The 16,267-nt window shown below is 41.4% G+C and overlaps 1 protein-coding gene across 5 annotated transcripts in view; it reads left to right on the plus strand.

The window, feature by feature from the left end:
- The first annotated feature begins 397 nt into the window (after positions 1–397).
- The window catches only part of rfx2 (regulatory factor X, 2 (influences HLA class II expression)), a 52,947-nt gene continuing 37,077 nt past the window's right edge, over positions 398–16,267 (plus strand). For 3 of the 5 annotated variants that reach the window (XM_041039745.1, XM_041039747.1, XM_041039749.1), the window contains exons 1-5: positions 398–518; positions 12,033–12,141; positions 12,845–12,934; positions 14,278–14,360; positions 15,072–15,342. In XM_041039745.1, coding sequence (XP_040895679.1) covers positions 12,034–12,141; positions 12,845–12,934; positions 14,278–14,360; positions 15,072–15,342 — 552 coding nt within the window. In that variant the 5' untranslated portion in view covers positions 398–518; position 12,033. Of the gene's footprint in view, positions 519–940; positions 990–12,032; positions 12,142–12,844; positions 12,935–14,277; positions 14,361–15,071; positions 15,343–16,267 lie in introns of those variants that run through there. The other 2 variants (XM_041039746.1, XM_041039750.1) reach the window with 2 other exon arrangements.

The raw sequence follows: 16,267 nt of genomic DNA on the forward strand, positions 1-16,267 counted from the left end.
TAGCAAATTGAAAGAAATGATCAAACCTAACAGATTTCTTAAGAACAAGGTGTGATCTTATCATCTTCCTGTTCATAAAGAAGCTGCACAATATCTTAAATATGAAAAGATAATCGTGTGATGCATACAGTAATTATTTTAAAGATTGGAATGGCTTATGTCAGTCCAAAAAGAGAGAAGCAGCATCTGGATAAACTGAATTATTATTTTCCACCTCTCCCTTTGCTAAGACCACCTCCTAGTGGTTCAATTTAAATTTACAGCTAAATTTAAGGGGGCGGGGGCTCTTTTCTATTTGGCTCCTCCCATGCATAGTGAGGGCCCTGACGTAGGAATTCGAGGGTAGCAACAGTTGCCTCGAGACCCCGTCGCGCCATAGTGACTGTAGCCGTGGAGACAGTTACTTACCAACGGGCGCAACACTCAGCAACAGCAGCAGCAGCATCTGGAAGTCACCGAGCGAGTGGGAGAGAGGGGAAAGAGAGCAGAGCCAGGGCAGAACTTTTCTCAAGGCAAAGGTGACTATATTTTTATAGAATTTAGAAACTGAATTCATGTCAATCTGGAGAAAAATGCTCTGGGATCGAATGCGTTGTTATCAGTCTTGGTTATTTTCCACAACATAACTTTCCCTGCTTTGTGGCATCCGCCCCAAGTTGAGAACCGCTTTCCACTCTTCATTTAACTGACGTTCACCTATTGCTAGCAACAGCTTTTTGCACCTAAAGTCAGCTTGGGGGAGGGGGGGGGGGGGGGGGTCTATTTCACTTCTGCTACTCATTTTGTTATACACTTTGCTTGAACGTTATGCACAGCGTCAGTGTTAAGACTACGACATCATCACTTTACACTTGTTGCTATGTTGTGTAGCGTGTGTCGAGATGTGAACGCACTTCCAGCTCAATCCCAGCAAGATGAATGGTTGGGCTACCAGTCAAGCTACGGCTAATGCTAACTACACCAAGGAGCGTCTGAGTGCAAGTTCCGTTGTGAGTTTTAAAACGTTTGCCACGTTGGTAACGGCAGCTCTGTCTGGTCCGTCACAACACGGACAAACTTCATTTTCGGAGCGTCTTTCTCTGGAATCGTATTCAAGCAGGTGGAGATGTGGCTAGCTAGCGTTTGCAACGTTTGGTTCGGGGGCTCGAACTGCAACTAACGTCCGCCGCAGGCAAATCGTGGACTCATCAGGTGGACAACTTTCATTTCGGCAGGCAGTTTGTCAGCTCTGCTGTGGCGATCTTTACTTATGAACTATATCCGTAAAAGGAATTGAAAATTTTCACTCGACCGTCCGTCGAGCACGGACATATGAACTTCAACCGGCGCCGTTACAACGTTATCTACCCTGATGCTTCCATTCGTCTCTATCTCAGAAGTATATTGAACTGTCAAGATAAACTTAATCTCTGTTAATCAGATTATATAACGTTGACTCTCCACGTCGAACAAAGCAGCCACTTTACAAAGTTAATGAGTTTTTAGTATTTTAGAAATAGCTTGAATAACTGAATATGTTACAGCTAGGTGGTGCTATGATGGTTCTTTTATACTATTGTCTTGTTTCTACAATCTTGGATGAGAGATGGAGTGTTTAAAGTGCTGTTTTCTATGTGCTTTTAAAACTAGGCATCAAAGAAGATACACTGGTTCACTTTACAATAAGCTGAATTAATCACTGGGGCCTGATTTCCATCCTCTCACTCATTTAATCACAAGTAAATTAGCTCTGTCTACTAATCTTTCAAGTTTTACTGATGCTGTACCTGTTGAACAGACCCGAAGCAAAGTTGTTTGCTAGTAGTTAAGTTGCACTGCTTCATTGTTCATGTGGCAGGTCTCATTGGGTTTGCTTTTTGACCTCTGCAGAGTTGAAGGCTCATATCAATCTGCGCCCTAGCAATAATGACAAATCAAGTGTAAGTAGACCCCCCATGATTTTAAATCCCCCCTTTCATTAGTTTTACAGTGTAGCTGTGGCTGGTTTCCAGCACTTTGCATATCCCCTTTCTCCTTCTGGGATTCTGTCTCTTTTTGTCCCCTGAGATATATTAATTCTAATGAACTATCTTTTTAGAGACAGCTGCCAGGTGCTCGGTCATTTGTAATGTTTGCTATTGAAGCATCAGGAAGAATCTTTGTGGCATGAAAAATTCTCTAATTAATGTATTTTCTGCTTGGTACTAATGAATTGAAATGTAAACTTCAAATGTGTCTTTACATAAAGTATTCATCTTGATAAGGAAGAGAGCTGACTGATTCATTTAAGAAGATGTATTTTTGATGCTACTCAATATCTGTTTCCTTTACAGTGAAAATGAGTCAAAAAATAGGTCTGAGTGTAGTTAAATTAATAAAGTAATAGTTAAGTAATATCTAGGCTGCATGATATGTTAAAATGTAATGCTCATGAAGCGTTCCTCCACCCATGATTTTACTCCCCTTTGGCCAGAATATTTCTGGGAAAAACTGGATGTGCATTACCAGAAGACTTGACTTGTTTTGAAGCAAGTGTCAGAGAGAGAAACTTAACTTTGATTGGTCAGACAAGCTACAAAGAAAATAAAGAGATGACTGCGCTGAAACTGTGTGTGTAACCCCCACCAACCCCACCCCCCAATTTGAGCGTGACACTGTTATGTTTACATGGCAACTTGATATACAAATACACCCAAGTCATGGAAAGAAAGGGGATAGAGTGGGCCAGGGGGGCGAAATGTTATTCTTTTAAAAGTCAGTGTTTTTAATCAGGTTATTTTCATCTCCCTCTTTGTGGTAAGAGTGCATAGCTTTGGCTTGCAGAGGCAGGTCGGAAAGAAAAGGTGCACAGAAAGGAGACTTAAAGTGGAAAGCAACTGGTGGTTGAAGAGTTATTTAGAAATTTCTTACAGGCATGCAAAGTACAGAAAATGATGAGCTGGAATGTCCGTTTGAAAGGGGAGTTGAAATTATTATATTATTTTAACTTTAGCATATTTGTTGTGGGTCAGTGGTCACGTGTCTGTATCCTCAATTTCAGTGACCCAGCCTGCCTCTTATTGGCATGGCCTGCAGCCTGTGATCGTGGTCACACTTCTGTCCATTTCACCAATGACTGCCACGGTGGCCTGTGATTTACAGAAAATTATGCTCATTCCCTTAGGCCTAACCTCTTCTCCTCTAGCCTTCTTTTATGCCATCTCTGGAGTTTGAAGTTGCTTGTACGATTGTGTGTAGCACTGTTCACCGTTACCCGTGTGCCATTTTGAGTGTTAAGTAGGCCCATCCGTGTAGTACAGTTCAGCTATCAATAGGACAGCTGCAGTGGTCTCTTGGGCAGCGGGTGATCTGACACAGCTTTTGGTCACATGTTCTGTGTGTGTATGTGGTGTTTCTCTGTGTGTGTGTGTGTGTGCATACATGAGTGTGCTGTGTGGATGTGCTTGTGTATGTATGTGTGTTTGCTCATGCTGTATTTAGCCTGTCTTGATGAGGCTGACTGCTGCCCCAGGGGAGAAGTTTTCAATCCAATAGCTGACTACAGATATAGACATGGACTTTGCCATCACTTCTGTCCCTGCTGTTTACAGTTGATCATATGCATATAGAGCTGTATTTCCTTCCTGCTGTGCCAAGTAAAGTGTCTTGTTTTTTGCACGTTTCATTGTCTGATCTTAACACAGTTTTAATGGGCTATCCCATAACTCCAGTCAAAGGCATGTCAGGAAATCACAGAGCAAAGCAGAAGAACTGAGAGGAGAATGCCTTATGGGGCTTGTTAAGTGGAAATTAATAGTGCCATTTGTACACATGAAATGTTTCAGTTTCATAATCTTCATAATTCATTTATTTGTGAAGAGCTTTTCATTTTAAGTGGTTTGCTGTTGGAGTTTTATAAGAATCTGTTGAAAGGAAAATAGTTTAAGTGTCCTCGTGACTCTCACATAAAGTCTTCCAGCTACAAAGATTTTGGAAATCATTGTAGACTTACGCTGCTAGGATACAAAGAAACAAATCTTGTCATATACCAAAAAAATGTGGCCACTGATTGGCCCTCTCATGGTGGCAACAAGTTGAAACTCGTTGTGAAATGAAATGTTTTTCAGTCTGTCTCTTCTGTCTGTGCGTGTGTCATCAGGAGCATTCTTAGCATTCCACCTGTTTGTATCGTAGCTACACAACTGCTAATTAAATTTCCTGCCACAAACAGCAGACAAGGCAGTGATATTTGCATTACAATGACCGACCCCCCTCCCTCGCCCTTTCAGGCACGGATAGTAGCAGCCCCCTCACTTTCTCCTCACTTTTCTTTTGTAGAGTTTTAGGATAGTTTGTCAAGAGATGTTTATTTGGCTTAAAAGAAGAACTTCTGTCAGTGTAAACCAGCTACGAAGTAATTACTAGAACCAAGACCAGACTTTTAGTGGAGGGAGATTTGGACAGATTTGCAAAGGAGTAGACTCAGACAGTGTTTGTAGTTTGATTGCTTTTCAGAAGCTATATAATACGGTGATTTGCTGGGGAACAATGGCACAGGACACCATTGTCACAGGTGGTTTCAGCTAAATGGTGGGTGTCTTCATATAGTCCACCCCTGTTTCCACTCTTGACCTCTGAGAAGCCTGTTTTCCCACTCATTCACTTCAGAGGCCATTTTCAGTATGGGGGTAGGAGGTGGGGTGATTAAACCTTTAAAAGCAGCATTATATGCTAATTATTTTCATGTAAGAATTGTTCAGTGAAGCATTTGTGTTGACTGACTGAACAATGTTGCAAATTGTAGCCAGGGTGGTAGGTCTGGCAGCGAAGTGTTGCCACTGTTGAGCATTCATGTGTCGGAACAGTCGTTTCAAACATCCTGGAAAAGTTGGGATTTTGAAAACAAGTTTTTCAGTCAGCAAGAACAAATTGGAAGGCAAAGAAATAAATTACACCTCCGTGAAATTTTAAGAATTTAACAAGTACTGCTATGTAGACCTGTATGTCAACATTATCCCGTCACCACCATTTACTGCATGTTATAACATTGCCATCTTGATGCAAATTGCCATGCAGGAGCTCTTGTCAGATCCTTAAGTAATTTGACGGTTAATGTTCTGGAAATGACACTGAATATGATGTGCTAAATTAGTGTGAATGTTGCTGAGATTATGTAAGTCATAATTTTTAATATCGAAAACATATCACTGGATCTGACTGCTGACTGCAGAAAAGATGATTTAAAATCCAGACCCTGTCTTAGTAATGTCTTATACAGAAATGGTGGCAGTATGTGGACTCTCACACCAATTAAGTCCACTCCATTTGTGGCCAGCTGTAACAGCTGGTAAGCCAATAATTTGGAGTTTGGCTGCAACTGCAACTGACACTGCTCAGTTTCTGTATGAAATGCAGCAGATTTAGGTTGTCTGCTGTTTTGCCTAAAATGGTGCATAAGCAAAAGTCTTGGCTGTTAGGTGCTGTATTAACTTTCCACCATGTTAAATTCCCAGTGCAAGTGCAGTAATTCCCAAGTACAAATTAAACTCATTTAATGTCTTGATATGTGGTTACTGTAGTTCGCAGTATCATTTACAAGAAAAAAAAGACTGTTGCATTTTTGAAATGCGTGTGAACCTCAGTGCCCCAGTATTTACCTGTGACCATTATTCTGCAGTATTCTGGTATTGCAGAATGTCCCTTCAAATGCAGAATGAATCTTTGTTTAATAATTTGTCTTGCGCAGAGTTTGTGTGTAAAAGACGCATAAAATACTTACATCTGAGTCTGATGCCAAGTATTCAGCTTGGCACAGTATTCACTGCATGAACAACAGACACTTGGATCAGTTTCAAATTTAAAGTATTAACTGATGACTCATTTTTGTGTCAAGCAGTTCCTGCAAAAGCATATTGTACGTACAGTTTGATGATTCTTAGTGTCATATCTGTGTGGAGTGAGTGCTTACCAAGAAGGCACACTCCTCCAGTGCAACATGACGCTTATCTCAGGTTATCGGTTAAGATCGAGGCAGCTCGCTGCCAACATCTGAGGTCATCTTTGCAGAATGTGATTCCCTGGGAAATAAAACTTCAGAGTCCACAGGTTAAAAACACACCTGTTGAAGAGAGCAAGTAAAGGCAGATTTCAATAACGTTAGTGTAAGTGTTTTGCATGTGGAGAAAATGTTGTGATACATTTACAGAATAGGATGCAAGTCTGGGCGAGACTGAAGCTTTAGGATAATGCACTTATCCACTCCAAGTTGTCAGTCTTGGTGACTCGTTTTGATTTCGTGCATCCATGCTGTGAACATTTTCAGTGAGACAGCAACATCTAGCTAGGAGGTCATGTTGTCAGGTCTTTTGTTTGTCTCTCAGTTAACATGTTAACACATTTCAGCCGTGGCCCACGGTACAAGCGATTCATTCTTGTTGCCAATCCAAATTTATTTATTTTTTTACATGCATGGCTTTTTTTTATTTTTCTAATGTAGCTGAGTCATGAAATATTTTGGAGTCTCTTGTCAGGGCACCGCTACTATGAAATGACTTGCCAGGCAACCTTAGAACCAATATGGTCTTTTAAATTGCTCTTTAAAAAGCGTTTGTATCACAAGGCTTTTCTAATAAACTTTTAATATTTTGATCTGGCAAACTCCATATACAGGTGTTTTGGCTTTTGTCCTTTGCTCTTACTGGTTGATTTAATTTGATCACTTTCTTTGTTCTTTGTAAAGCACTTTGTAATTTTTGAATTTGCTTAGCGCTATATAAATGAATGAATTACTTTTTCTATAATAAAATTAGAGGGTCCTGCAGCCTTGACAGCAGTATGTGCTATATGAGTTGTTTCTGGTTTTGTGAGTAAGCTTGATGATATATATTTAACAGCGGCCCATTTTATGTGCTTTGGATCTAACTGTAACTATGTTCAAACTGAGACTTTATAAGCTGTACATGTTGTGCAGACATGAGGTTATGAAGTGAGTTGAACGAAAAAAATACTGTATATTCTTAATGTGTTTTTTAAAAATATTACACACATTAATAATGTGTTGGAGGATGAAACAGACGTAATATAAGAATCCCAACTTCACCGTGTCCATGGTTCTTCCTTTGTGTCATCAGTTCATTAGCCTTAAAACATATGAGTTTAATGCTCATTAAAGGGAGACACCCACATGTATGTGTAAAGTCTAATTACCTTCCCAGTTGTGACCACCTCCCCCACTTCCCTGCTCGTCTTCTTTGTGTTTTTCCAGTTTAACTTCTCAACATGTGCAGTTTTAAATCCTCGTTCTCCATCTCGAGATGTTAAATGTTAAGGATGAGGGCTGGGGGTGGTGGAAATCTGGAAAGGTTTAGAAGAGATAGGGCGTTGGGGGAGGAAGTTGCGAGTGTAGAGCACGGGCGAACACACAATCTCCATGGCAACGGTTTGATCTTTCTCTCTGTGGCTGTCAGGCCTGCAGTGCACATGGTGACTGAGTGGACAGGTTGTGCTGATGACCAGAGGTGGGGAGGTGAGCTGGGGAGGGGAGGGGAGGGGGGGCTCTTGGATCAGAGACAGTGGCCGGTGCCTCTTATTTCTGCCCTCTCTCTCCCTCTCCCCCCCTCAAACGCTGCCATCTGCAGACCCCAAGAGCTGCTTTGATTGGATTAGCCATGAATTAATGAGACAGGCTTGAAGAACAGCCTCTGTTGTGGAAATCTCTTATCATATCTTAATTCACTCTTTGTGTGAGTGCGTGTGCCTGTGTGATCTTATAGGGTGTTTTTTTTAATGAAATCAAAGAAAAGTAGGTCTAAATGTTTTTTTCAAACCCCTAAATAGAAATAATTTTTTTTGTGATAACTAAATGAACTCTCAAATTATGGACATATGTTAAAGCCTTATCAGAGACCTGCTGCTTTTCCTTGGTAGATAAATGAAAAATGTCACAGATGAATACTGCATAATGTGGAACAAATGTTCTCCATAGATGTTACTTTAAAAGCAACAAGTGTCTGCCTCTGCTTTATTTTGTTTCATCTTCCAGTGAGTTGGAGAAAGTATGTCTCTGCTTAAACTGTTTTACTGTCTCCTCTGCCCAGGAAACTTTGGAAGGACTTGACTTGCTTTTGGAAGTGTTGTTTTTGGGTGACATGAGTGTAAAGCAGCCTTGAAGAATAGACTGTTGTCTCTCTGATGACTTAAACATTCGTCCTTCTTTTGACCACCAAGTAGCTACAAAAACAGTACTTCATCCTGTCCTTTCAAGTTATAACCAGTATAAAGTCTGTACATTTTTGTCTAACTGCAGCACAGGAATAGTTTTGCCTCCATGTCTCCCGGTGTCTGAAATTAATAGCTAACATAGTATTTATTGTTGTAAGTTTCTACTTAGCGTGACATAGAGGGATCAGGTGGGGGGATGGCATTGTTTGGTTTGGGAAGTATTCTGTTGGTTGCATAGCAACAGGCTCCTGGAAACGGGAGTGGACGGTGTTGCCACTAGCAACCGTTGTTGCTCTGCAAACAATGTGGGCCAGTGCAAACACGAGCCAAGACTGTGGGCTCCTGCTTTTAATTGAACATCTGTATGTGTTTTTCTCTGATTGAGCCCTGTTTAAGTTAGATCTGTCAGTGGCATATGTTTAAATCTTGCCTGCACTATTAACAATAAAGACTATAGCATTATTGACAGTTTGTAAAGCTTTGTTTTCGGTTTGGTGTCTTTTCTTTATTCTGTATAGCTTCCAAAACTCAGGTAACTCTTAAAAGGAGGGGCTGATGTTGTAATGTTGATAAGTGCTCATCTGGGATTTGCCTGAATGAAACCAGGCTCACAGACCTGACATGAAAACGGACTTCAGCGTGTGAAGTTGGCCCTGGGCTGAAGGCAGAGAGGGTTGGCCCTAAACTGCAGCCCATCCAGAGTGGCGGTTTTTGCAGTGTGCTGGATCTCCTGCTGTGTTCTACCTTTGTGCCTTTCAGAGTTGCTGGTGGGGAATTTGTGTGGCTTCTAACCTTCCCAGAACACTAATCAGAAAGACTCCTCTCTGCTTGCACTTTATCCTCTTTCTCCGCCTCCAATGCAATGATTTGGCACACTTCACCATATGTATTAAAGCCAGTGCTTTAATTGAGCTTTAATGGATGAAAACATGGAGGTCATTGCTCTGTTTCCTGATCCCTCACCATCTTGTGATGCCACCCACTCTTTAATGGCATAAAGACACCCTCAGGCCTGTGTCACTTCCTCTTGTGAAAATGACAAGTCTAAAGATAAATGATGTGATTGTTACAAGTGTATTTAAAACTGAACTGACACTTCATAAACAAATTCCTTGCTTTAGAAAGATGCTTGAGCGTTGCAGGAGCTTTTGTTAGCGTCATTCTGATAATAGACCTTTGGTACTTAAATGACATACAAGAAAGGAGTGTGAAGAAAAATTATAATGGAATATGAGAACCTTCACATGTTAGTGCTAATTGTGCCCTGAACAAATACACAGAAGATGGACGCACAGGGCTGCGCAAGGAGCAGTGATTATGGCACTGTGTGCGTTTGAAGATTGACACATATCAGGAATTTCAACACAGGCCTCCTCCACTCAGTCTATTAGTCATGTAGGCAGAGCAGTGTCTGCCTGTGGCAAAATCTCCACACATGGAAAATGCCCGTGGTGGCACACCCATATCTGTTGTTTTTCTTTCCCAAAGATACGTTCTCTGATTTTGTTATAGCACCCAATAGTGTCCCCCCCGAAACCTAAATTTCCCCCCAGATTACTGCTGATGTCTGAAACTTAAGACGGTTAACAGTCAGTGACAGTTTTTTTTTTTTTAAATTTGTGTGTCGGACACATAAAGAATTCAAGTAGTGTATCTTCAGGGTCAGTTAGTTCGAGGTCTAATGTCTTGATTTATTTGGTGCTTTCAGATACCTTACAGATCAAATGTGTACTATTCTGTTCTTTTCACATCCAGGTTTGTATTTCCGTGTATTTTGTATTTAGATAATTTTACCATAGCAAGCTGTGATTGGAGGGCTGATGCTATAATTAACATTTGATTCAGAAATGATGAATGGAAGTGCCAGACGTAGCCCCTCCTGAGAGTCACCATGTAGTGTGCTGTGTGATGCAGGCTGAAATGAATCCTGAATGGCCTGCTCAGCTCTGGACACACTGAGAATCACTGTTCAGTTTGTTAGGGAAACCATTTTTCCAAAAGTAAAGCATTTGCCCTTGTAATCTCCTTTAGAATGCGGGTGCGTTTTAGTTATGGATGGTAGTGATTTTGTGGTAGGATCTGTGATACCTTCATTATGTCGTATTCAGTGGCAACATGTTAAATAGTTGTATAAATTAGTGGTATTATCCTGTATCATCACAGTCTTTAACTCGAAGTTCTACAAAAGAGGATGTGACTCCTAGTTTGGTGTGAGCACAGTGTTTTTGTTGGAGCTGATGAAATTCATTTCCCCTTCCTCTCCATCACCAACAAGGTTTCCTTGATTCTGACTCATTTTACCCTTGTTTAGTTGTTCCTCCTTTCTTTTCTCCTGTGTGTCACGTATTAGATTCATTTTCGTTATTGCCCCTTCTGCCATGAGCTCAGCTGGTTGCATGGTAAAAGGTAGTCCTCTTGTTTGTTGATGAAATTTAGAGACTCCTTAGGAGCACTTGGTTTGAGGCAGTGGAGCTCCCTGTTTGTGCAAATGTAAAAGAATCCTTATGTAAGAATGGGGAAAAAACACAAGTTTAATTGTTTTAATTGTGCAGCCCCATGACAAAGTTTGATATAGATTTAAGAGAGTCAAAAGACATGCGTGGCTGCACCTGTTGCTTGTGTCTAATGGTTCAGCCTGCAGATTACTGCAGCCTAAGTGGTGTTTGTCAGGTCTCTTACAGTAAATTGAAATAACATTGTAGTGCAAGTCGTGTGTAATGACTAATCACAGCATGTCTCGAGCAGGTTGTGTCTTGTAGCCCTTCTCTGAAATTCTCCTGCTGAACACCTCTCCCGTCTGCCTGACTGACTTTTCCTGCTGCTCCTGGGTTTCTGCCTTAAACCAAAGACTGCTCATCAATTCAGCCCACCCCCCAACTGTGCTGTATCTCCCTCTCCTTTACTCTAATCCTCCTCCCCCTCTCCTTTTTGCGGTTGCACTCGAAAGTTCCTGTGCAAGAGCTTTATGAAAGGGGGGGGGGGCAGAGGAGTGAACAGGGAGGGGAGGACGGGGGTTGAGTTGGGGGTGGTCGTCATGGATTCCTCACCATAGCAACCGACAAACGTTTACAAAGCATTGAGGAATTTCCTCATATCAGCTGGATTATTGGAGCCCTCAGAGAATGGCTCTCGTTAGAAACAAACGCTGGATATCATCAGGACCCTGGCAGGGGCTGGAGCCCCACTGCCATTTTCATCCTTCTCTCCCCTCGGTTTTTCTTTTTTGAACAGAGTGGGGAAGTTGTTTTTTATCTGCTTACTCCCCCTTGCTCTATTCTTTTCTTGTCCCTGCCTTACTCCCGCTCTTTCCCCCTCTGTCCTTTTTTTCAAAAGAGAGCTTTTGTGTCACTCCATTTTTAGCTCCCCTTTGCTATGCTGTGCACATTGTCACCCAGTGGAAAGGCGAGTGGCGGCAGTGGGTTTGGTCGTCAGGAAGCACTTCAGTCCCGTTGGTAACTTGAACTCCTGTACTGTAACTTTTCCACCTTGGTCTGTCCTGTCAGCAGGACTAGGAGAGCCTGTGTAATACTGCTGGGCTGCTTATTTTGCCATTGATTAAGGCCAAAGGTGGACATCCTCTGGGGCTCTGAAATCTTTAGTGACTCAGCTTGACTTGGCAAAGCCAGCAACCCCCAGGGGCCTAAATGAATGCTCTGGTGGCTCCAAGAGAGAAGGGGTGGGGTGGAAGAGAATTTATTTAGTTTTGGCGTCTATGTGTGGACTTGAAATTCTCTTATTCCTTTCTTTTAGGCTTCATTGTTACCTACAAAAGTATTTCTTCATCCTGGTATAAAACTCCCCCCTACTCATGTGTTTTCTTTTTTTTCCTTCTTTATGACTCCCCTGCAACCCAGCATGCAGAGCTCCGAGGGAGGGTCAGACACCACGACCAGCGTTGCAGCGCTGCGGACGTCATCATCAGCCCAGGCCCCTGTTGTACAGCCTGTCCCAGCCTCCCAGCAGGTAGGGCTCTACCTCCGCCCTGCTGCTATTGTAATGACAGGACAAATGGGGAAAGTCTGCTATGACTTAACTGTTCCATCGTGTTTCTTTCCAAATGTCAAATGTAAAAGAATAGCTAGAAACTGGGACTTGCTTATTGTGCTTGGTGCCTGTTAAGAAAAAATAGTACAGTATTTTCTCTCTTGGATTCGCTTGTGGTCTGATGTTACAGTCACCACGTGCAATAAATAATAATGGTTCCAATGTGTAACCTGTCAGCAACTAAAGCTGCCACCCCTTCACTTTGCCAACAGTTGCCTCCTATATCCATTACCATATTAACAAGAAAGGGTTCAGCTATGCCTTTACACTGTCTTTACTTTATTGGACTATTTGAGGCTACAGGAAAAAAAAGACAATATTGTTAATAAACCATATAGAACACAGTCTAAATTTCTGTTATTCATTGCACAATAACAATGCACTAGTCTGACACTGAGTATGTTAGACTTATAGAATGAAGTATGAGCTCTCATGCAGTACTGTCATAATCAGAATAAATCTGTCAGCACTTGCAAATGCAAAACGAAGTCTTGATATTTGTACGGAACAGTTGTTGATATGTTTGCTACTGTTGTATTAATACATTTACAGTAATGTGTGTAATTGTACGTACATATCTGTACATGTACATGTAATTGAGTTATGTCTTGTATCCACACAGAGGGTGCTGGTTCAAGCCACAGGCTCAGCTCAGAAAGGAGGACAAGTACAGCAGCTTTCAGTACCCAGGGTTCAACAGGTCCCTCAGCAGGTACACAGTACTGTACATACATATACAGTGCTGTGAAGATATCTGTGCACCCCTTGAATTTTTACAATTTAATAAACAAAATTAGATTATTTTGACTTTTGTGACTGAGCTGGAGACCTACAGTAAAGTGACAGTTTATTTCTGTGAATTTAAATATCAGAATCTGTGGTGGACAAAAGTGCCTTATAATCTGTTTCACCAGGATTTATTTGTGTCATTTACAAATATTTGATGAACTCTTCATGTCTCATTTGGGACAGAATTTACATTCAGGCTAAATAATAACAGTCAGTCTGGTGGATTGTTTGTTTGGCCGTTCACTGACATATTAGATAGTAAACAAGTTTAACAGTAACCGAACTACGTCTGTGTTAAACACTGGATAAAGTTCCCAAAATGGTAGCCCATCTATGCCATCGAAAGCTGCTCATCCGGAGGTGAAATATTTCTCCTGCTTCCTGTGTCCCTCATTGGGTATCTTTCTCTGGCTGAGCCTGTCCCACTGCTTGCATATATGAATAACATAAAAAAAGTATCTTTTGTGATGATGTGTATGACAGAAAGTCTTCTCTGAGTCTCGGGGTATAATGTGACCTAGCTGCAAAGCCCGGTGATTTTCCTGGGGGCTTGAACCAAATCCCAACACAAAATCTGTGTGATGTCCAACGTCTAATGGTGAAAACCAGGATCTGACCTGACTGTCTGCTGTCATCTGGCCTTAGGTGCCAGTGTTTTATATCTTGGTGATAATGTGTCGCAAGACCATCAGCCAGTAGCAGATGGACTGTTCATTATCTGCTTTTCACTGTTTTTTTCTTCCCTTCACCATGTCATTCATTGCCAGTTGTGTAACATCAAACTTGTTTTAATTAAACCACTTGTGTCTCACTTCAAGTTAAAACCGGTTCATTACAGCCTTATTTTAAATAACAGGTGAAACATTTTAATCAACTCTTTTTTTCTATTCATCGCTTTTACTTCTGATCCTCTCTCATTACAAGGTACATAAGATAACCTGTGCCCACTTAAAATATTACTAGTCAGTGCTTTTAAACATTAAGTGATATTGTTGAGGCCTCTGTTTTTGGCAAAGTATTGTCAACAAACCAAGGGGTGGATAGATTTTTTCCACTGCACTGCATGTAAACACATACAGGTGTGCACATACCCACACCCACATGAAAATATGTTTATCTGCACAGTATATGTATAATTAGTTGATTACAATCTTGGTGGCATTCTGTCTTAGCACTGTATCTACAAATAAAGACTGATAAATGGCATTTTTCTTAAATTCTCAGTTCTGTGGGGCCTGCTTTGATTCTCCTCTTGTCTCTCTGTAGGTGCAGCAGGTGCAACATGTCTACCCATCCCAGGTTCAATATGTAGGAGAAAGTGGAGAGGCTGTTTACACCAATGGAACTATGTAAGCAATGTTATGTTTTAAAAATGCAACAAAGGAATATGATGCATGCACTAAAGTGGAACATAACCCAGTGAAGAATAAAATAGTCGTGTATGAGTAGATTTTAGTAACAAATTTTAGACCAAAAATAATTGTTTTAATATATATATGTTTTTGTAAACACATGATAGCCTTATTATATCATATCATATTTAGACATGGCATTTTGTTCAGAACTTTATCAAAGTTTAATATGGCCACTGTGCTAATTTAAGATGCTAAAGTGTTTTACAGCATTTTTAATTTTCAAAGTACACAGACAAAGCACTGTGCATAATATTTAGCTCCGCTCCAGAAGCAGTCATCTTGAATAATGCATGAATGGGTGCTGGATGAAAAAGATAATGACAAATAAGACTTTCCAGACCACTTTTCTCATCATTTTAACTGTCACATCCAACTGATTTTAAAATAGCTCTAATCAAAACACCATTAAAGCTAATTAAAGCCAAAGGTTTTTTTTCCCCACAGTTTGATATGACGCCAGCATAACCAAATGTTTTGGTGACATCAGTTATGTTGTTGTGTACTTAAACAGTATTATGTACTGTATCAGATTTCGCAGATACACATACCTATTAAAATTCATCACTGGTCCTGAAATGTACTTTGTCTGGCATCATCATCATGTGTTGACACCACTGCATCTTAATCACAATGATCACTCCCCAGCCGAGCAGCCTACTCCTACAACCCCGAGGCTCAGTTATACGGGCAGAGCAGTGGGGGAACCTACTTCGACTCGCAGGCTGGTGGAGCTCATGTCACCACAGTGGTCTCCTCTGCCAGCGGTGGGGTGCCCCCTCATGGCATGGTGGGCATCGCCATGGATGTGGGCAGCAGCCACATCATCTCTAGCGGCAGTACCTACCTGATCCATGGAGGAAGCATGGAGGGAAGCCGCAACCACATATCACACTCATCTCGCTCCTCCTCAGCTATGGTGAGCAACACTCATACCAGTGTTCCAGAGGTACTCTGGCCCTGTTCACACTTGGCATTAGATCAGAGGTTTGCACCCACCAAAGACCAAATAACTTACTGTACTTTCTTGAGACTGTTCGTTAAAGTATATAAACAAGTTGCTACTATAAACTCTTAATACAGCATGGCTTTCCTAACATATATCCGCACTACCATATAGTGTTGTGAGATGCACACTGGTGCTAACTGTCACCACTGCTACCTGAGCCTTTGTTCAGACTGGGCAGGCTCCCAGAACAAGCCTGAAAGGCAAGGGGAGACACACAAGGTTTACAGCAACTGGAGTTGGGGCCTCCTGGCTCTGCAGTAACACACAGAGAGCAGAGCTGTACAGGGCAGAGGGCCTGTAGAATCGGGACACTGGCTTAAATAATTCAGCACTGCCTTGTTTCAGAGGTTTTCACAGGCACTTAAGCGCCCTGCAAAACAAAGCAACCCCTGGGGCTCATTACCATTTGGCCAAGAGCCCTCGGGAGCCTTCTTAAGGCTTGGAACGCTGCCTGCTTCTTTTTCCTTTTCTTCTATGTCTCCAGTTTGGCTGCAATACCACATATCTTTTCTTTTTTGACTTGATTTTCTTCTACAGCTCAACAGAATGTCCCTGGTTTTGTCATTCACTTTGCCCGCCAGTTGGACTCCATTATTTTTTGTTGTCCAAAGACAGAATATAATGTCAGTGTATTTCTTTTACCATGACACTGTTTCAGTTGTAGTTACAACTTACTCTATCTGACTTTAAGTTTTTCAGAGTTAAAATGTTTAATAAACTGTGGGGGGTTAGGCATTGTTGACCTGTTGTCCCTAAGTTTGACGTGACCTGTGCCCCTGTTTGTGGTTCCTATTTGCATATATTAGAGTGTCTGACTGCAAGCCTTCACAGAGCA

Source organism: Toxotes jaculatrix, chromosome 6 (genome assembly GCF_017976425.1).
Source record: "Toxotes jaculatrix isolate fToxJac2 chromosome 6, fToxJac2.pri, whole genome shotgun sequence".
Classification (NCBI taxonomy): Eukaryota; Metazoa; Chordata; class Actinopteri; family Toxotidae; genus Toxotes; species Toxotes jaculatrix.